Source organism: Pyxicephalus adspersus, chromosome 6 (genome assembly GCF_032062135.1).
Source record: "Pyxicephalus adspersus chromosome 6, UCB_Pads_2.0, whole genome shotgun sequence".
In the NCBI taxonomy this organism is placed as follows: Eukaryota; Metazoa; Chordata; class Amphibia; order Anura; family Pyxicephalidae; genus Pyxicephalus; species Pyxicephalus adspersus.
Genome location: NC_092863.1, coordinates 25,167,576 through 25,189,917, shown reverse-complemented (window position 1 = coordinate 25,189,917; position 22,342 = coordinate 25,167,576). Strand labels below are relative to the sequence as shown.

Below are 22,342 nucleotides of genomic sequence, written 5' to 3'. Positions count from 1 at the left end.
TGTAAATTGGGTAACATTATAATGGGTTGGTAAGGGTAAGGAGCACATCATCTGCGAAGAGTGCTATAATGTCACGGTGTTTCCATATTATAGACCAAAGGGTTTCTATGCATAAGGCAAAGAGAAGGGGGGAATTGTACACCCTTGCCTGGTTCTGTTCTGAATGGTGAACCGTGGGGAATTAGAGTGTGTGAGTTTAACCTTGGCTGTGGAGTTGGATAATAAAGCTGGTATAGCAGTTAAAAAAGGATGCTGGATCCCAATCTATTGCAATGTTTGCATCATGAAAGGCCAGCTCAGGCGGTCAAAGGTTTTTTCTACGTGCAAGCTGAGGATCACTGCACCAGTTTCTAGTTTATTAAGTGTGTCTATGATGTCATTAGTGAGTCTCATATTGTCGTCTGCCCGGCGTGCTGCAATAAGCCCCACTTGGTCTTTGGCTTTTATCGTTGGCAGATAAATCCCCCGATATGTGACCAAGATTCTGGTAAAAATGTTTAAATCTGTGTAAAGGAGGGCTATCAGGCGATAACTTGTGGAGTTTTGTGCGTTTTTATCTGGTTTAAGAAATATGGAGATATAGAAGTGGAGCATGGAGCTGGGAACTGCTAGGAAGATGTTAAACAGATCAGTCACATGAGGGATTCCAGGAAGGTACGCTGGGAGGAGTTAGGAGCATATATGTTACATAAGACTACATCCTTTGTTCCCAAACGACCCTGGAGTGACCTTCTGGGTCTGTGTTTGATTTAGAAAGGGTGTTTAAAAATGTCTGAGAGAATTGGCACTTGGGTACCACCTTGATCTAAATGCGTCTCCTGCAGAAAAGCATTATCTGCTTCAATTCCTGCAGAAGTTTATGATTTGAGACCTTTGAAATTTAGGAATAAAAAAATCAAGTTTGTTGGAGCCTGACCTTTGCACATAATGGCGATAACATATGGACCCAGCCTGCGTACCAGGCGGTGAGATTTCTTAAAACAGTTAGGTCTGATGTAGATAGAAATATTATTTGAAAGAAAATTGGTACTAAAGGGGCCATTATTACTAAAGGCAACTGGGGGTACTAGATCCATAGATTATTATCTATAAGACACATATTCGGCTAGCCATCCAGCCTCTGTCCCAGTGAATTAAGTCATACTTTGGTGGGAACTAACCAGGGAATACTTGCTATTACGTAGCCCACAGGGCTTTACAATAGGATAGATCTCCTTTACAACAAATCGTCTATGCAGGTACACAGTTTTTGAACATGGGTATGTCATTTCAGTGTCAGTAGTAAAGGAGAAATATGGCTCATCTAACATGTTCATTTACATGTAGTATAACACAGATCATAAAATAAACATTATTATACTAAATCAGTGTTCTTGTATAGCTTACGTGTCCATTGGACAGGCATTCTGACAGAGAAGGTCAACCCACTTGAGATCTAGGAGCTGTGATATTCCTGATGTGTATCTCGTCATAAGGTAAGTAGTATGTTCAGAGAAGTCAGTGCAAAACGTAGGGAGCAGAAGCTGGATCACTGCCTGAAGAAAAATGGCATATTCCATTATGTGGTTCCACATATATGTTCTGTTGTTTCTGGTGAGGATTCTCACAGCATCTTCTTTTCCAGAAGCAGACCACTTGGCATTTGCATTTGCCAGAACTTTAAAAGTCAGTAGGAGATCTCATCCAGATATAGTAGGTTGTGGTATCTCCAGAATGAAGCAAAATAATGGTAGATCTTCTGGGTGTTGAAGCGCGGCTGATCTGCCCTGTTTGCCTGCTGTCAGGCTGAATGGATATTCCCAGCAATATGGAATGGGTGCATCTAGCAGGTGAGTAAGCAATGGTTGTAGAACTCTTCGTCATTGAAGAGTGACATTTGGAAATAATTGTACCACCGCGCCATCAGTTTCAATGGTGCGCATATTTCTGGCTAGCTTCATGATATATTACCAGACCGAAAAGTCCTGCACTCTGCATATAACATCTCGAGGCCTGGGGGGGGGGCACCCAGTCCAAGTTGGGTGGTTCGATGGCAGGGCGACCTAGTATGTTATGAAAGATAGCCTGGGTCACTGTTCCTAAATAGGAGGTCTGAGTAGCCCCTGATATGAATATTGTTAAATTCCCCTCTATTGTCCAGATCTTCAACATGAAGCTGAAGGTCCCTCATCGCAGCTGCTTGAGTAGAAACTTGTTAATGTAGTTGAGTGACCCTGGCTTTGGTACCTTATAATCATCTATTGAGTCAACTTTTTCTAAACTGCACAGACCTGTTCTCAGGGTGTGTATTTCAGTTCGGCAGGCCTTTCACTTCAGTAACTAGGAAGCAGAAATCCTCCTTGGTGGGTAAGCTATGTAGGTATTCCTGCCATGAGGAGGCGTCCAAGATAGTAACCTGTACTTGTTGTCCCTAAGGTGCTAGGGTGACCCATTTTGGGGACAAAAAGATCCCTCTGAGGTGGTCTATAATCAGGCACCCTGGATGATTGGGTCTGGGGCTCTGCAGAGGATGCAGTATGAGACATACCCTGAAGGGTTAATGTTGGATTCTGTCATGTCAAACTTGCGGGGGCAGGAGGCTGAAGGGTGCTTACCAAAGCAGAGCTGATGGTTGTTGTAGCTAGGCTTGGGTCCCTTGTGAGTGTCCCTCTTGATGATGCTGTAATGAAGGGACTGGATTCTGTGTGATCATCCCCCGTGTCTGTTTCTTGAGCCTGTATCAGAGGCATACTCAACTGCATGGGGCTGTTGCTGGAGGAGGGAGAGGATCCTGAGTCCATGTCTGCAGGGGGAGGGTGTGAGTGCCTCGAGGGTCTGCAGGGATTGCAGGTAATCATGATCTGCCAGCTGGGACGCAGGATAGTCTGGGGATACCTGAGAGTGTGTGGAGTGAGTGGGCTCCTATCCTGGTCGGTGTTTGCACATGGATGCCGTCTGCATGTGCTGCCAGAGAGCTCAATGAAGATGATAGTGCCTTCTTGTCTAGTACGCCCAGGTCTGAAGTGGCTGGGGAGAGGTAGCGTTGCAGTGGAGTACGTACTGTTACCTCTCTGTCCCCTTGTTGATGCTAGTCCCGGGGGTTTTGCTCTCTTTTGTTTCCCCATCTTCTATAGCCCTATTAAGCCAGAGATACGCAGGTCGGAGTAGGATCTTCACTAAGTCTCGTCTGCACCAACATCTTTGTTTTTAACCCTTCCAAAAATTATCACCCACAGTATCTACTAGACAGTACATATACTATCTGTGTCACAACAGCCTGTTTTTTCCTTTTGTGTGTTAGTATGTTCTAATCCACCTGTATTTTCAGCTAGTTAGTAACCTAGAAGAAGTTGTTAGGGCTTCAAATTTACCAGATTTTCCCTTCAAAATATGCTCAAAAACATTCTTTAAACTCTGCTGTAACCTATACTGTATATCTAGTGGAATAATTACTCTTTGGAACTTACAAGCAGTGTGTTTGGCGAGTAAATCGATCTGCCATCAGTGTCATTCAGCAGGAAGATACCAAAAACCCCCGAAAAAAAAACAAAAAAAAAAACACACTGATCTTAAATCCTGCAGGTCCGTAGATTCGTTGGGAGGTTTCTTCATTTGGGTCTTGTGTCGTCCCGGTATTCGTTTTCGGCCCAGCGAAGAGGAAGCGCTGGGCGTCCACATCTTTTTCTCCCTTCTGGGTTCTTCTTCCCGCTTCACCCAATTTCGCAATGCGCGAGATCAGGTGACGTAGATTGCTGTAATTTGTTCTCAAACCAGGCAAAATCCTGCCGACTACCTGAAGCCACCTCTAAAAGCGATCTTAAAGCTACAGTCAAGGCATTTTTCAACACTCTACTTAAACGTCCTGCCACCACAGAGATTGTAAAAGACAGAGTACATAGAGTGTATTCAGATGGTAAAACGTCCCCCAGAGACATGATGCAGAGTACATTTTTACAACTTAAAAGAGGACATTATGCAATGTGGCACAAAGGCTCTCTGGACTTTAATGGTTCCAGCATACACATCCTGCTGGACGTTTCTGGGAATACTGTACGCATGGGCCCCATCCTGAGATCCCTCCTGGAAATTTTTCACTCCCTATGTGTGACTTAGAGGGTGGAAAGGATACCCCCAATTGTAATATGAAAAGGAAATGCCACAATGTCCAGGAAGAGCTATCGGCACTCTCTGATACAACCCCACTTGAATGCCACAAAAGCCTGTGTCTCTATGTGGAAACAGCCCACTCTCCTACTCTACAGCAATGGTTTACCAGAGTGAAAGACATCAGGCACATGGAACCTAATAGCTTTCCGAGACCATAGAACAGAAAGTTTTGGACACACTTGGTTTTATTGGGACCAATTTTATGCTTCTGAAGACTACCTGGTTTTGTTGAGAAGAGATTGTGCTTTGCCCACCAATCCACAATCGCCCCCAGAAGTTGACAGCTCTACCTCATAAGTATCTAGGTGCAACTGGAGAGGATTCACTCAGTACTGCCACCATTTATTACCTAGGGGTAGCCAATGGTGAGAAACTACATGCTGCATCTCAACAGCAGGCACAGTTTACTAGTGAAAGCGTTAACTGCACCGCCTAAATCCCTAAATAATAAATAGTACATCATATGAAATTGATACTTTTATATAAAGCATACTAATATTTACAAAAATATTTCAGGCTTTTGTGATGCATGATACTATAAAAACAAAGTACAGATCAATATTTTACAAAAAAAATATATACTTACCAAAAGAATATTATTATGTAGACTTTAGGCTACGTACAACAAGCAAACGTACAACAACTTTTGTTGGAAAGGATTTTTCACGATCCTTTCCAACAAAAAATGACTTAACGATGCATGAACAAGCGCTGAACATACAAAGCCGTTCTGCTCTATGGGGTGGGGAGGGGAGGGGAGGGAACAACGAGTTGCACCTGCTCCCTCCCTACCACTTTCATTATGATCGTTTGTCATTCATGGATCTGGCAGGACGGATCCATGAACGACGAGCGCTGTACACATGACAGATTCTTGTCCAATATCAGCCCTGAGGCGATTATCAGACGAGAATCATCTAACGTGTTCGTAGCCTTAGATGTATACAGATTGTTATTTAAATCTGAATATAGTATGAAGAAATTCGTCATGACTATTCTCTCATACAGCTCATTCCACAACTATGGCCTTCCATTGAAATAAAAAAAAAAAAAAAAAAGTATAAAATGCTGCAGCACTATTTACAGTCTCTGCACTTATATTTCCCTTTTAATCCCTCTACATAGTCGCACAAAGCCCACCCAAAGTATTGTTCTGTGATGGCCTGATAACCTTATGTTGTTTCTCAGAAATCTGAGCAGTATTAGCAGTTTTATATAGGCTATAGCCACAAACCTGCACTACATTAGGATAAAAACAAGAGTGAATAAGACCTGGCTATCAGCCTTGTCACTACTCAGTCACAAAACTGTAGTTTGTTGATCAACACCTAGTCCTGCGGACTGGACTGCTTTCTGAATTAAAGCGGGTGTAAATGCAGCAGCCAGCGCTTCCTATTACTTCCGCGGCGATCAAGGCAGAATGGAGAGGGGTTCACCCTTCTGAGCCTCCACTCTGTCCACCATGTTCCTTGGGCTCAATGCGAGTGTCACAATGCTAATCATGGCTCCGGTAAAATGGCGCCCAGCATCATTTCTAGTTTGTTTCCCCTCTTACCGTAGTCTTTGATACCGTGACCGAAGCTAAATTATTTGTATTGACACTAGCAAAGTATCTGTGCTTTCGATTGACGTAACCCTTTTATCCCCTTGTTGTACAGAGCAGATTTCATATGTCTGAAGCCTTTTACTATGGGCACTGCTGGCAATTTACGCCCATTCATCACACATAACCTCGTATAGGGCGGCCACACTTACCAATTATAAGCAGCACGTTTCGGCCAAGCCCAGAAGATACTAGGACGCTGTAAAGCAGCCAGCAGTAGACAAGCAGAGAATCCATTGATTTTGTACTTTTCTTTCCTGCCCTCTTTGAACACTCCCCATTGTCATATGATCTAGGACAAGTCACTCCTCCTCGCCGGCGGAGATGGCAGGTTCTTGAATGTATTGGTATGTCAGTGATGATCATGCTGTCTAGGTATGTATTTCTCTTTATAGAATGTGATTGCACACAATAAAGTCTTATTATTAGTAGCTGACAAGTGTATATGCTAAGGTTTCTTGTATTGTTGTGCGTGAAGCCCATTATTCATCTCATACCTGGGCAGCACGGTGGCTCAGGGGTTAGCACTCCGGCCTTTGCAGCACTAGGTCCCAGGTTCGATCCCCAGCCAGGACATTATCTCCATGGAGTTTGCAGGTTCTCCCCGTGTCGGCGTGGGTTTACTCCGGTTTCCTCCCACCTCCCAAAAACATGCAGTTAGGTTAATTGGCTTCTCCCTAACAATTGACCTTAGACTACATTAATGACATATTACTATGGTAGGGACATTAGATTGTGAGCTCCTTTGAGCGACAGTTAGTGACATGACTATGGACTATGTACAGCGCTGTGTAATATGATGGCTCTATATAAATACTGTATAATAATTACAGGACTTTGCAGACCAGCCTACAAAATCTGTGCTTATTTTATATGGAACCTTTAATTTTAAAAAGTCCCAGTGAAGCTGTGCGGGGCTGCTGTTTTAATTCCTACCAAGAGGCACCCTAATGCAATACGTATTGCAACAATGCATGTCATTTATTACATGCTACATTTAAAATGTATCCCATTTAATGGAGTTAAATGTGGACTCTCGTTAAATGTAGAGCAGTTCATCAAAAAATGTAGCTTTTCCTTTTGTTTCACAACAAAACCAGATGCAGGAACATGCTTTGAAAACATTTCCTTCTGCCTTGTAACACAACCTAGCAGGGTATATATTTAAATATTTGTAAAGCCAGAGTTTAATTTATTTTTTGCTGTGTTTTAGGCTTAGTCTACATGGACTGTTTCCCCAGCGTTTAACCTTGGGGTTTTAACCCCCCTAGCGTGCGATCCTAATTTTTTGCATAGAAATGTTTGTTTATACTGTGGGCCTGTAATTCTTGGGATTAACTCCCGGGTATGATAATTATATGTATTTATTATATTATAATCATCAGCTATAATATAATACATAATTATAAATAATAATTTAAAAAAAAATAATGAAATAGACAACAATGTAATTTCAAAAAATATATAAAATTAAAAATGTACTTTTATTGTATGATGTATAGTTTTTTTTACTGTAAAAGCCATTAAAAAGCAGATTACATTGTAATCTGCGTTTAAATTTCCCACCCGGCCACACCCCTCGAATACATCACCACTTGCATCAACCCTGAAGATGTCACATCCTCCCAGATGATGCGAGTGGGGATGTCCCACCCACCATCTGTATGCTGATGACACTCAAATCTATCTGTCAACCCCTGACCTGTCTCCCTCAGTCCTGGATAAAGTCTCATGCTGCCTGTCAGCCATCTCATTATGGATGTGTGGCCGATTTGTGAAGCTCAACCTGGACAAAACAGAACTCATCATCATCCCCCCCCCTAAAATTCCAAATCTCCCCCTGACATATATCTAACTGTTAACAACACGGTTATTCGGCCCTCCCCTCAGGCACGTTGTCTTGGTGTCACCTTTGACTCTGCCCTCTCATTTACCCCCCATATTCAGAACATATCCAGGTCCTGTCATCTCTAAAATCCGCCCCTACCTGTCCCCTGAGACCACCAAACTCTTTGTATATGGTCTTATCATCTCTAGTCTGGACTCCTGTAACCTCCTCCTCTCTGGTATTCCACTAACCCGACTCTCTCCTCTACAATCTATTATGAATGCTGCAGCCAGACTCATCCATTCTTCCCACTGCTCCTCTTCTGCTGCGTCTCTTTGCAGATCTCCACACTGGTTTTTATTTCACCTTAGAATCAAATTCATGCTCCTGTGCTTTGCCTTCAAATCCCTCCACAGTTTTTCTCCTACTTACATTTCTGACCTGGTAAAAAAGTACTTCCCCAGCTGCTCTCTCCGCTCCTCCAATGACCTACTAGTGACTTCCTCACTCATAACCACATCACACGAATGGATACAAGACTTTTCTAGAGATGCCCCAACTCTCTGGAATGAGTCTTCCTCGTCCTATTTGGCTTGCTCCTACTTTCTGCTTATTTAAAAGAGCACTCAAAACTTATTTTTTTCAAACTTGCCTACCCATCTTCTTCTGCCTTTTGAAACCATCACTACTTCCCACCACTACATATCTCCCCTCCTATTGTGTGTAAATTCCCCCACCTACTAGATTGTAAGCTCTTCGGGGCAGGGTCCTTTCCTCCTGTATCACTGTCTGTATTAGTCTGTCATTTGCAACCCCTAATTATTGTACAGCGCTGTGTAATATGTTGGCGCTATATAACGCCTGTTTAATAATAATAATTAAATGTTTAGGTAGACACTGGCATTACATGGTAAATGATGTGGTAAATTTGAAGAAGATTGTGCACATTGTAATATATATGACAAAAGCTACAAATATCAGGCAAAAGGAGTGGCAATAGGAACATATCCTACAACTCAGCAAAAAGTCAGGTTTGTTCTTATGAAGAGCGAATAAGGGGTGGAAGGAAATAAAATAGTGATAGTTCTGTGGAAACCATATATATCATAGGAAATGCAGTCAGGACAAACCAAATTGTCTATTCCTGTATATCTAACTATATCATTCTATATATGGCTCTAGTCCTGAACTGAAAATTAGAAAGGAGACAATATCATGGTGGCAGAGTCTCTTAAGTTTTTACCTGCCCTGCCATTTTCTAACATCCCCTTTGGATATCTTAAGTTTTATCAGTAAAGCCATCTAAACTTTCATTACCCCCCACCCCAAGCAAAATGGGCTACTTGGTCATAAATTATTTATATAGCTGCTATCGTTACCAACATTTGTTTTGTTTTGAGGCACATTGGCAGTAAAGAAATTGCTTTAAGTATAGATCTAACATATTTGATTCCGTTTTTACCCTTTTTTTGGTTTTAATTGATGGTAGGTTCTCACACTACACAGCCTCTAAGTTTTTCTTCTCTTTCTGGTTTCTCCCTTAGAAAGGGATAACGTGACTATAATTGGCAAATATGGATTGCCTTGGTGACCAACAAGGAAGAAGTAGCAGTGCTTCAGTATTGGCCAGATGCTGCTCTTGGGAAGCAGTACAGAGGAGGTTACCATTCCTCTACTGGATACCAAAATATTCTCTACAATGGCTGCAGCTTGACTTAATTGCTGGACTTACGGTTGGACTTACAGTGGTACCCCAGGCTCTAGCTTATGCAGAGGTAGCTGGCCTACCTGTGGAGGTAAGAAAACACTTCAAATAAGTGAAACATCAATGAAATGGCAGAAGATGGCAGTGCCCTGCAATTGAATAGGGATAGGTATGTAGCGTGGGTTTGGTTTCACTTTAAAGTGTAACTATGGCTAAAAAAGGTTGCAACGTATAGATAAATATACCTGCATGCTCAGCTTACTGCTTTTTTAAAATCAACTGCCAGCTTTTATTGCAATAAAGACCTGCTGTCTGTGTTGATTTCTGTGCTCCTGACATCATGGAAGGTGAAGGTAATGACAAAGACAAAAGTCCATAATGGAAGCTTGACAGATGTTCTAACAATTTCCAATTCCCCCCCCCCCCCCCCCCCAATAAAAAAAAAAAAAGCAAAGCATTTGCGAAAAGGTAACACTCACCCCTTTGCATACCATTAAGCCCCATACAGACATCTAATGATATGCTGGAATCATAGTTTCCAGTGACAGAGGAACAAGGGCTGTGCACACAGCACTATTCTGTTCTGTGGAGAAAGGTGGACTAGCAAGTAGCACCCTGCTCTGTTCCATAAAAATGCACAGTGGTCATTCATCAGTCCTTGAGGGTGGATTGACAATTGACATTGAGGGACCATTGCCTAAGATTCATATGACCATTTGTCAAAGGGGACGATCATCGGACAAAGCTTTATGCATGCACCAATTTAAAATCACGTTGTTTGAGAGTTGAAAACTTTTTGTAGCCAACTGGTTAAAAAATGCCTCTGGACTAGGGGGCGTGGCTATGCAATGCTAGTGTGAGCAGCTTTTACCTGGAGCTCAGTGCCAACCCTGGCTTATTAACCCTTTTCAGAGCTTGAACCCATTTGCAGCCAGCTGAATCTTTCATGCCCAGGCACAAGAAACCCAAGGAACCATGTAGGTCAGCCAAGAAATCTGACCTCCACCAATATTTCCTCTCAGACTCCCCCAGACCGGGAAACAACTAAGATGGCAAACCCCAGCCAGGAGGTCAGATCAGAGGCTTCAGGATAAAGAGTCTGGACACAAGCTGACAGCCCAGACTCACCCCCTCCTCCCTCTCCAGCATTTCTGTGCCTGACCGCTGGAGTTCATCTTCTCCTGCAGAGAAACAAAGCCTTCCCAGTAATCTGCAAACTCTCCTAAAGTTTTTGCCAAGTAAGGCAAATTTTGAATCTTTAGCCACAGCTTGGAGAATTCTCTTAGGGAAAAAACAGAATCCCCTCAGCACCATATCACTGCAGTGGATACAAGGTTGACTGCACTGGAATCAACTACATTGCATGCAGATTCATGAATTACAGCCTTGGAGCATTTACAAGTGCACGTACATTCTTTTCTATCATCATTAGCACTTAGAATAGATGACCAGGAGAATAGAGGGAGACAGAATATTATACGGCTGAGAGGCATACCGGAAGCTACTCCTGGGGTCAGAATTAAAGGTGACAGTATCAGTCATCCTTAATATGGTGTTGGACAGGCTGGTCACTGAGCATATAGAACTGGACAGGGTGCATAGAATGGGATCCCTGAGGGGACCTTCAGGTGCTATCCCTAGGTATGTGCTCTGCCGTGTGCACTACTTTACAGTAAAGGAGCAGATTATGCATAATGCTTGGTCCAAAGGTACTATTTAGTTTGATGGGGCCAGGATTCAATTGTTTTCCGACCTATCTGCACATACACTGCGCATGAGGAAAACCCTAAGGCCGCTATTGGAATTTCTTACCCCAGGGGCTGCCACCTACAGGTGGGGTCATCCGTTCCATCTGGTGATTAACAGGAATAGCTCCACCTTTACTCTCCACACCCCAGTGCAGCTCCCAGCACTGTTCACCTTCCTGGAAACAGAAGCTATTCCTATTCCTGACTGGCTGAACTGGTCAGACGACCTACAGGATTTCTCTTTTGAGTCAAACCTGAGGAATGCTAGGAGACGAACACCACGACCGCGGGCCATTCAACATTCGCCAAATCGCCAAGCAGGAATGAAGCCTAGACATTCGAATTGCAGGAAGCCTATATCGCAAACATCCCTGATCACCCTGTGCGATGATATGCAGCAGATCTGTGACTTTGCCATCTTTGGGTATATCCTGATTGGACTGTTACTACCTACTTTCTCTAGGGAAGACTGGAGAAAGTCTGATTGACCGGAAGTGTTCGTCACTTAATGTATACAACTTTCTGCATTATTAGGGTAGCTTCTCAATGTTTGGATATTGCTTGTTAATATTTTCCTTATTTGCATATGAGCTATTATATGAATATAAAGTAGTATTCTGGTCTACTACAACAGTAATAATAGCAGTGGTGTTGATGACCAACACCTAGACTGTCTTGTGAGGGTTTAGGTGGCAAGGACCATTTGGTTGCCACCTACTAACACCGCTATTTCTCTTGTTTTGGTTTGGATAGTTTTTGACCATTGCCACTTCTAGTTTACAATTATCTGTGATGAATGAGTGACTTATGACAGTCATTGACCAGAACATAGGTCTCCAGTACTCCCCCTAACACTGCTATTTCTCTATAGCCATGTTTCGGTTTGGTTAGGTTTTGACCATTGCCACTTCCAGTTTACAGTTATCTTTGATAAATGAGTGACGTATGACTGTCATGGACCAACACTGGAATGACGGTGAGTACATAGTTCTCGTGTTCTCTAAACTATAGCCCCCCTTTTTTTTTATTATACTGTGATGGCCTCAGTTATCCATTGCACAAGGTTCCCCCTGTCAGGTGGTGTACTGGTAGGGTTTCCACAAATATAGTCCGTTAATTACAATATTAAGGGTTGCTTATAGGCTGTAGTGTCTTGGTATTAGTTCAAACATTCTTGGCTGTTTAATGTTTTGTTATAACATTAGTTTTGAATTTGGAACAGATATAATCCTGATAAGGGTTCAAGCTTTGCCACTTAACTTGTATTTACTAAAAGCCATGGGTAAGAGCACTGGCCTTGTGCTCCACTGGCCTTGTGTATCACACTCCCCACATAGGTCCTGTACCTCAGTGAGAGGTTAGAGAAAGTAAATATATATTCTATAGTCCTCCTTACCTGTAGGGTTATCCTTAGTATTTATACTTACATTGAAATCACACCTTTAATCTTTTTCTTTTCTTCTTTTTCTTTTTCGCCATTCTCTATTGTTCTGCCCTTTTCGTATCCTACTGGTCCTTCATTGCCCTTTTCCCTTTTTATTTGGTCCTAATATTACTTATAAGTCTTGTGGTGTCGATTAAGATATTGTAAGATTGAAAATGTCTATTACCTCTTTAAATGTTAAAGGTCTGAACTCTCCCACTAAACGGTCAATTTTACTGAACAATCTCACAAAATCTCATTGTCTAGTAGCTTTCCTCCAGGAAATGCACTTTAGACATGATAAGATTCTTATGTACGAAACCGCCAATTTCAATTTGGATATCATAGTTCATTGCCGGACTCCCAAGTCTAGAGGAGTCAGTATCCTCATTAGCAAATCACTACCCTGGTCTCTGTCCCTGGTGCTGTTGGATCCTGAGGGAAGATATCTCTTGGTGCAGGGTAAAGTGGATAATCAAGTGTTTACCTTTGTTAATGTTTACTTGCTGAATTCAAATCAGTTATCTTGTTTAGAACGTGTGCTGGATCCGGTGACTGAACTTGGGACTGGTACAGTGGTGATCGGGGCTGATCTAGACATAACACTCAATCCATCGCTGGATGTCTCCAGGGGGCGCTCATACTTGCCTTTTTCATATCGTAAGAAGCTAAAGGTCCTTTTACATGATCGCCAACTGGTAGACATTCGGCGCATTCAACATCCAGGGGACATGGATTAAACTTTTTACTCTCCAGTCCATAAGACATACTCTAGGCTTGATTTTTCCTTGTCCCACATGATGTTATTCCTCACGTACTTGATTCGACCATTGGCAATTTTTCTTTCTCAGATCACGCTCCTATCACTCTGGCTCTTTCTGCAGCTATTCAGGTTCCCAGATCCACTACCTGGAGGGTTAATGAGATGTTATTTGAGATATTCGATATTTGGGGATCCCTGAGAAATTTGAACAGGAGCTTACCTCCTTTTTCTCACAAAATGTAGGTAAAACCCAAAATCCTCTTCATGTGTAGGAGGCGCATAAATGTTTTGTTCGGGGTCTCCTTTTCAATGAGGGAACAGACTTATGAAATCGAAAACTGAACGGCTTAGTACCCTTCTCCGTGAGTTACACCAACTAGAAACTAAACATAAACAGTTGAATACAGACGAATTGGAATCGAACATGCTTGCAGTGCGTGAACAAATTAACGCTATCTATAGAGATAAAGCCAAATCTCAGCTGCTTAAATGTAGGTGTTTTTACTACGAACATGCAAATAAGTGCAGAAAGGCCTTGGTCCATGCTATAAATTCCAAAAAAGCCTCTATGTATATCCCAAGTATTAAAGACTCTTCGGGTACTGCTACTCATGCTACCGAAGCAATTGGCCAATTTTTTAATAAATACTGCAGCAATTTATACAACTTTTGAAGTGGTTCTTCTGGGCAGACCCCTCCCCCCCAGATAAAATTGCAGCTATTCAGGAATACCTCAGAGCCTCTGACTTTCCTACTTTATCTACGGAGACCATAGAAATGATTGAATAGCCGATCACCATTACTGAGCTGCAGACAGCTATAAAGCATGCAGCCTCCGGTAAAGCACCAGGTCCAGATGGGCTTACCTTATATATTACAAGAGATTTTTCTCTGTTTTAGGGCCCCATTTGGTAACAGTGATAAATGCTATTTCACAAGGATACGCATTGCCCACTGATGCGTTGGTGGCGCACTTATCTGTACTTCTGAAACCCGATAAAGATCCCCAATCTTGCTCCAGTTATCGCCCAATTTCTTTATTAAACTGCAATTTAAAATTATTCACCAGTATACCAGCTAGTCGGCTGACACTAGTATTAAGTAAACTTATTTATCCTGATCAGAATGGTTTTTTGCCACTGAGAGAGGCTAGGGACAATACGACCGGTAACATCATGTATTACGCTTGTAGCCGGCAGTTGCAATTTATGCTTCTCTCCACAGATTGGTCTTTTCTTCTCACCACATTAGAATATTTAGGGCTGCCTGAGAGGTTTTTACAGTGTGTTAGAGACTTATACACCACCCCCACAGCCAGAGTGCGCATAAACGGGGAACTCTCACGACCGTTCAATATCACAAATGGAACAAGACAGGGATGCCCCTTGTCTCCGTTGTTATTTATTTGAACTTTGGAGCCCTTTTTGAGACATGTCCGTTCCAATAGGAATATAAAAGGAATCCAAGTCAGTCATTCTGAACACAAGGTGGCAGCGTATGCGGACAACCTGTTATTTTATATCTCTTCCCCAGCCACGACCCTTCCTAATCTGCTAGCAGAACTTCGTACATATGCAGATTTATCAAATTATTGAATTCATTTCCAGAAGTCAGAGGCTCTGAATGTTACTTTCCCGAGACAAACTCAAATGGCTCTAACACTGTCTATTCCTTTTAGCTGGGCGTCTACTTCCATTAAATACCAAGGTACACAGATACCTGCTGATTTGTCATGTATTGTGGAACCTAACTTTTTGCCGCTCCTCAACTGTGTTAGGAAGGACCTCCAGAAATGGCGTCAAATGACCTTTACATGGTTTGGGAGGTGTAATATAGTGAAGGATGTGATGCCTAGAGTGTTATATATGTTACAGGCACTCCCGGTACATGTTCCTTTGCATAATATGAATACATTTAGGTCAGAGTTTATGAGGTTTATATGGTCTTCGGGCTCTCCTCGGATTGGAGTTAAAATGTTGAAACTTCCAAGGCTTGAGGCTTTCGCATGGGCCCCAAATACGGTTAAAGCTTCTATTATGCAACACCCTCTGTTTGGGACAACTCATAGTAGTCTCTCGGTTTTTCTCCTTTTCTCAAAAGGTAGTTGATTATCCATCTCCATTGTCTCCCATACAGGGATGTCCGGAGTTTGCATCTGGGATCTCCGATGCAATTTTTCGCCAGTGGCATGCCAGGGGTGTTTACAAGTCATTTCATTTTCTACGGCATATGTCATTGTATTTCTTGTCTGAGTTGCAACGTGCTAAGGGGTTGTCCCCTTTGGATCCCTGGCACTGTATACAACTTACTTATGAGTTACCCGCTCTTCCACAGCCTGCAACCTTTTGCCGCTCCTTGTTACCTTTGGAATCTCTGTGTTTAGCGTGGAATCCCCTGAAAGGTTCATTGTCTTACTTGTCCCAGGCACTGTTAGCTGTACATGCACCCGAAACTCCTGGCTTTGTGACCCAGTGGGAGACGGACTTGAAAGTGAAATTTTCGGAAAAGGATATGTTACTCCATTTTAGCCACAAGGCTGCAGTTTGCAATAAATACCAAGAGACGAATTACAAGCTGGCCACTCGCTGGTATAGAACGCCCTCTAAATTGGCTAAGATCTACCCCCATACTGACAATATCTGCTGGAGATGTGGATCAACTCCTGGTACGTTATTGCATATTTTCTGGAAGTGCCCTTCTTTGTCTACTTACTGGTCTTCGGTGGCAGACCTTGTCCATAAGCTCACAGATAATAATATTACAGATAAACCCGCTTTGGCATTACTTCATGTCTCTAATATGTCGAAAAAGGAATACAAAAACTCTTTATTACGACATCTCTTGAATGCCGCAAAGGCATGCATTCCTGCAATGTGGAAGTGTGACAAACCAGCAACCCTTAGGCACTGGCTAAGGAGGGTGACAGATTTACCGTATGGAAGACATGATGACAGCTGGGACAAATCAGACCGATAAATTTATCCAGACCTGATATTACTGGGTTCAGTTAAGTACATCTGCAGAGTGAGTTATTGTGTTTGACTGTAAAGACCGAACTGACACATTAGGTTGGGACACCCCTCCTCCCATTATTCCCCCTGCCCCCATCACACCCTCCTCTCTATTCCTTTGCTTTCTTTTTTTCCTTCTGCAAATATATAAAATTGTGTTTGTGTATTTGTCTTGTGTATTCTCAGGACATTGTTTTCATATTTGTTTTTTGTGCATTGTGTAACATGCCATTTTTTTGTTATGTAAACCTTGGACTAGCTCAACAAAAATTATTTTTGTTTAATATTTAAAAAAAAAAAAAAAAAAAGATGCCTCTGAAATTCACAGTACATATTGAAAAAAATCGCAAATAGTTCAAAAATTGCTGCTCTGTAGCATTAGGTCTTTTAGTTGGTTTATATATGTTCTCTATATTTTTCAGTTTGGGCTTTACTCCTCATTTGTTGGATGTTTTATTTATTGCCTATTTGGGACATCCAAGGATGTAACATTAGGTCCTACAGCCATCATGTCCCTCCTTGTTGCAGTCTACACATCCAGTGACAAATCTTTGGCTATTCTGTTGGCATTCCTGTCAGGCTGCATCCAGCTGGTAATGGGGCTGTTAAATTTTGGTGAGTCTTTCATACTTTTTGCTACTGTTCATGTTACATACCTCAAACTATTGCGATTAACTGCATTCTTTTACTTCCTTAGGTTTCCTTTTAGATTTTATATCCTATCCTGTCATCAAAGCCTTTACTTCAGCAGCAGCAATTACAATCGGATTCAGCCAGGTTAAGGTACATCTGTGTACACAAAAGTTTGAAAAGTTTGTCTATTTGTTTTAAAGGCATTCCATACAGCTTTAATACCAATTACTAACGTTAAATAATCATACATTTCCAAATGTAGCATTTTAGAGCAAGTTTGTGTGTAGATTTTCACATATATGTGTTTCTAAACTATTTATACTGTATTTAATATAGAGATGTGTAGATTAGTCATTAGAGGGAACAAACACACTTGGCAGAAGTGCATTGCAGGTCTCCGCTGACCAAAAGAATCCTTATGGCTAAATAGGAAAGACATTAGCAGTGGGGGAGGATTTAGCAAAGATTGCTCTGGTGATGAGAAAAAGCTTAGATCTGTCATTGTTGGAGCAAACTTACTTGCTGAGAAGTTCCTGGCTTTGCCGAGAAAGAAGAAATCCAGAGTTATGAAACAACACATTTATTTAACATATTCCCCCCTGATGCTGATGCACTTGGTACAGCGTAGTTGCAGCTTTTCTAGACCGTTCAAATAAAAGTCCTTTGGTTGGGCCGCAAACCAGCTCTCAGCAGCATCTTTGAAGTCAGAAATGTCCTCAAAACGTTGCCCCTTCAGGTGTTTCTTTAAATTCGGTAACAGATAATAGTCTGAAGGGGCTAGGTTAGGTGAGTAGGGGGATGTTGGACCGATTAGAAACCCAGAGTGTTCAATTTGGCAGCCACAACGTTGGACGTGTGCGCAGGTGCATTGTCCTGCAAAAAAAAGAACCCTTTGGTCAACTTTCCACTGCGTTTCATCTTAATTGCCTCCTTCAGCTGGTCCAGGAGGTTAGCATAATACTGTCCGGTGATACTAGAGCCCTGAGGTAGGTAGTCTACCAACTGAATACCATCTTTGTCCCAGAAAACGGACGCTATGACTTTTTTGGCCGATTTCTGGGTTTGAAACCTCTTCGACCGCGGTGACCCTCTGTGGCGCCATTCCTTTCACTGTTCCTTGGTTTCAGGATCATAGGTGTGGAGCCAGGTTTCATCTTCAATCACTAACCTAGCCAAAAAGTCCTGTGCAGCTTCAAAATGGGCCAAAACGGCTTTGGTATGTCAAGGATAGTGGTGAGAACAAACCCAACCTTCTCCCGTGAGATGTCAAGTATCTGGGCTATATTTTTTTGCAGATATTCGCCAGTACTCAGTAATAATCAGCTCACGGACGGCAACGCAGGTTGCCGGGTCAGTTGAGGTTGGGGGGCACCCACTGTGGGGCTCATCTTCAACAGTGAAATGCCCAGTCTTGACACTTCTCTCCCAGTGTTTGTGACATCTCAGTGTGAATGTCCTTTGTTGACTTTCCCTGGAGAAACAAAAGCTTCATGACGGCATGTAACTCCAACGATGTGAAACTTGCTTGTGCCTCTGCCATCACAGCTTCCCACTAAAAACAGTTTTAAGAATCGCAAAGACCTGATATTTGCACAGTTACATACTAAGATATTAGGCTGCCATATGCCCCCACACTAATTTTTCTATTTCATCTGGAAGGGAGCAAAGCCAGGAACTTCTCAGCACCCCCTCATATTTTTATCCACTTTTTATCCGCCAACATATTATGCAGTGCTTTACAAAGTCCATAGTCATGTCACTAGCTGTCCCTCAAAGGGGCACAATCTAACGTCTCTACCATAGTCATATGTCATTAACACTGTCTGAGGTCATTTGGGGGTGGGGGAAGCCAAATAACTTACCTGCATGTTTTTGGATAGTACGAGGAAACCCACACAAAAACAGTGAGAACCTGGAAACCGTGAGAACCTAGCACTGCAAAGGCCAGAGTGCTAACCTCTAAACCACCATGCTGCACAGCTTTTTCCATAATAATGGGAGCACTAGACATGTGCAACAGTGTTCTCCCCTGCCCCTTTGAGCTGGGTGCACCACCCAGCACTTTTCAGTAACCATGCGGCTGTTTTTGGGTGGTTACCGAAAAGTTGGGTCATAATACAGGGGCCACCACCCGGCTTAAAAAAAATTCTGGGTTCAATACCTGTGCAAGTATGGATGGAATTCTTGCACATTATAGTTAGTTCTTCTATCAGACTCCCCATGCCAATTTAATTTTTATTACATTTTGAGATAAGGTGTCTGCCCACCAGGAGGTACAGACAAATAGATTTGTAAAGCAGTAGAGCAGTAAAGGAAAGCTGCTGTTTTACATATAAAAGTAGGTTATAAATCCTACAAATGTAAAAAAAAATTTTTTTGCCCCATGGCTAATGTACATCAAAAAATGCAATCTGTATGTAGAAACTTGTTTTTAAATATTAACCTACAGTAAATTGGCAGGATTGAATAAATTAAGATAATTTATTGAGGCAGCATTATGTGATATCTGTTGTATTTATGTTAGCAGTGGATAGTGTCTCTCAAATCTTTAATATAACTCCAAGGAGAAATATTGTACCAGTAATTACAAAAGCAACTTTCAATATTCCTCTTGTGCTGTCAGAACCTTCTTGGATTAAAGGATATACCTCGCCAATTCGTCTTACAAGTCTATGAAACTTTCCACAAACTTTCATCAACCAGGTCAGAGCTATGATGTATGATTTTTCAGAAATGTGCTTGTTTAGGGTTTTGCATTTAGAACTTTATAATATAAGGTAATCTGTGTTTTCTAGATTCGGGGATGCCATCCTTGGTTTTCTGTGCATTGCCTTTCTTTTGGCACTTAAATGGGTGAAGGACCATTTTCCCAGAACATATAGAGGAATGCCAAGATGTTATCGATTCAGCTACATAATTATTTGGGTGACTACAACAGGTAGGTAAACATATTAGACTTTTTTTCAGCAATAAGTCTTTAGGCCTTCATGGGTACATTTTTGAAATATATATTTATGTTACCATAGCCCGAAATGCAATTGTGGTGGTGGCTGCAGGATTAGTAGCCTACTCATTTGAAGTAATGGGACTGTCTCCTTTTGTCCTTACTGGGAAGACTGCAGAAGGCCTCCCCCAATTCCATCTCCCCCCTTTCTCTGAGACTGTAGGCAATCGCACTGTTTCTTTCAGTGAAATGGTGCAGGTAAGTGACATTTTGCTACTAAATCATAAAAAGATTTTTTTTTATTTGCTATACAATTCATGTGACATTTAAACCCTAATAGATATTTGGTAACTTGTGAAGATATCAAGTAATAGAAAAATGGACAAATCAAATTTTTAAATTTTTTAAATTTGTCTTTGGTAAACAATTCATTTAAAGTAGCCAATCATATAGACAGGTATTACACAGAAAAACCTATATTGCAGGATCCTTGAGTTTACATACATTTATAAATCAGTGATGTGAATCAGTGGTTTGATCAACATACTGTAATCATCATAGCAGTTTCCAGCCATCAGAAACTCCAATGGGTTTTTATCACCACCATTCTTTACAATTGCAACTCTTTCGAAAAATGGTGATTAGTGGGTTTCAAACAAGAATCCTTGATCTCCATTGTGGCTTATGCCTTTTGCCACTATTTAAGTAGTAAACACACTCTGACAATATGTAAAATGACATATTGCCAGAATATTGCCATATTGATCTCCACTGTGTGAACGAGGCAACAGCAGTAAAACTGCTGGTAAATAGTAGTGATCACCAGTTTGAGGATTTTAACGGATATGGCCTAGCCGGTAGTTCGCTCCAGCCTAACGCCCCCTGGCCCACCTGGCCTAATGCCGGACGGAAAATCCGGAGCCACGGGTTGCCGGCCAGATCAGCCAGGGGGCGTTAGGAACTGCCGGAGCTCCGGTGCCGCCTCCTTGCTGTTGTTCCCCTATTTACCACGGCCAGCGTTGATACTTCTGCCGCTGCGGTAAATAGGGCAGGCTCCCTGAGGGTAAATTTCTCTCCTCCGCAATGCATACAGAGGAGAAGGATTTCACTTCAGCTGGCGTTCCCTGGTGGTGGGCGGAGCCATTAGGGCGGGTATCAGAGTCCTGCCTAATGTACTCCTGCCCACCCCATAAATGGCCTAGTGGCCATAAAAGTTTGCCTACCCCTGTTCTAGAACACTTGGTTTTTCCAAAAAAAGAAAGGCAGTGGTGTAGATAGCAAAATGTGCCATCGTAAAGAAGGAGATGGTCCAGTATCTTTTTATAATGCAGTATTTATTTAATAAAGATAATTTACTTTTGTGGCACTTTACTTTCACGTGATATACTGTGCATTCATGTAAAAATATTTATAAAAATAGCAGTTCTAGTTGATGTGGATTTGCAGTGTGTTGTTTATATGGTAAATCCTCATGGTCTTTTTTTATTGCTTAAACTTACCAGAAAATTGGAGTTGGCCTTTTTATCATTCCAATGATGGGAGTACTGGAGAGTGTTGCCATTGCTAGAGCTTTTTGTGAGTATCAAAATAATGAGCAAGACATGGTATGGTATGGTATTTACTTTTTTTTCCTCAAAGGGATGTCTCTCTTAGATATCTGGATTGGCTAGTATGCTTCAACTCTTGCCTACTTTGGTTTCTCTCCAAGACACTTCAATTGGTATGATGTGTTATGCAGGTTTTCATAAAAGTATTTCGTTTACAGTGTCTCTTTAATGAGATAAAGTTGTAATTGTATTAAGTCTAAAGCTAAATTTTTTATCAATAAAAAAAACATTTTTAACAGTTTGAGATATAAGGTAATATTAACAATTAAAATATTTTTTTAAACCTAAAGCCCTGAAATCCCTTTTCTTATTAGAATTATGAAGAAAATTATTGTCATACTTACACATAATTTTACTTTTCCTTGCTACTCCTCCTGATGGCACCATCCTCCTGAAGCATCCTCCCTCTTTCCTGCAGGTGTTGTTTAACAAGCTTGCAACAGGATAAAGGAGGGAATTTAGCCATCAGGAGGAGTAGCCAGGAAAGAAAAATTACTAGTAAGTATGACAACAATTTATTTTCCTGGTTCTCCTCTTGACAGCACACAACTGGGAAGTAACAAGCAATACCATAAAAGGAAAGAATATAAAGAATGCTACAGAAACTGCTAAACAAATAGTCTTTAGTAAGAGCCACTTGCTGAATGGAAGTGGGAGAGTTCCATTATTGCCAAATAACTGCACAGAAAAGGATGTTAAGGTTAGGAGACCTCTTTTGAAAAGGTTGCAGATAAGGAAAGGGGATCAGCAAGGACAGCTGCACCCCCAATGCAGAATATAGTGTGTGGCTTTCTGCAGCACTCCCCTACTCATATTCTAAACAATTTAAATGTTATAATTTATTCGGTGGGTACCCGGTATGGTTCAAATATCCCAGTATTACAAGTATCACTCTGTACAACTGTGTTGATTATGAATATTATCTGAATAA

The 22,342-nt window shown here is 41.7% G+C and overlaps 2 protein-coding genes across 18 annotated transcripts in view; one reads left to right on the top strand and one right to left on the bottom strand.

The window, feature by feature from the left end:
• Nucleotides 1-6,031, bottom strand: part of SGSH (N-sulfoglucosamine sulfohydrolase) — a 79,984-nt gene extending 73,953 nt beyond the window's left edge. For 6 of the 9 annotated variants that reach the window (XM_072414952.1, XM_072414953.1, XM_072414955.1 and 3 more), the window contains exon 1: nucleotides 5,902-6,025. In XM_072414952.1, coding sequence (XP_072271053.1) covers nucleotides 5,902-5,986 — 85 coding nt within the window. In that variant the 5' untranslated portion in view covers nucleotides 5,987-6,025. Of the gene's footprint in view, nucleotides 1-1,386; nucleotides 1,991-3,446; nucleotides 3,463-5,901 lie in introns of those variants that run through there. The other 3 variants (XM_072414959.1, XM_072414960.1, XM_072414956.1) reach the window with 3 other exon arrangements.
• SLC26A11 (solute carrier family 26 member 11) overlaps nucleotides 5,983-22,342 on the top strand; it is a 97,344-nt gene continuing 80,984 nt past the window's right edge. For 5 of the 9 annotated variants that reach the window (XR_011921328.1, XR_011921327.1, XR_011921329.1 and 2 more), the window contains exons 1-8: nucleotides 5,984-6,124; nucleotides 9,122-9,373; nucleotides 16,650-16,842; nucleotides 16,925-17,010; nucleotides 19,484-19,563; nucleotides 19,656-19,798; nucleotides 19,887-20,062; nucleotides 21,307-21,379. Coding sequence is in view for 5 of the 9 variants with exons in the window: in XM_072414946.1 (XP_072271047.1) it covers nucleotides 9,152-9,373; nucleotides 16,650-16,842; nucleotides 16,925-17,010; nucleotides 19,484-19,563; nucleotides 19,656-19,798; nucleotides 19,887-20,062; nucleotides 21,307-21,379 (973 nt within the window). In the remaining 4 variants the exon portion in view is untranslated. Of the gene's footprint in view, nucleotides 6,125-9,121; nucleotides 9,374-16,649; nucleotides 16,843-16,924; nucleotides 17,011-19,483; nucleotides 19,564-19,655; nucleotides 19,799-19,886; nucleotides 20,063-21,306; nucleotides 21,380-22,342 lie in introns of all 9 variants that reach the window. The other 4 variants (XM_072414947.1, XM_072414950.1, XM_072414949.1 and 1 more) reach the window with 2 other exon arrangements.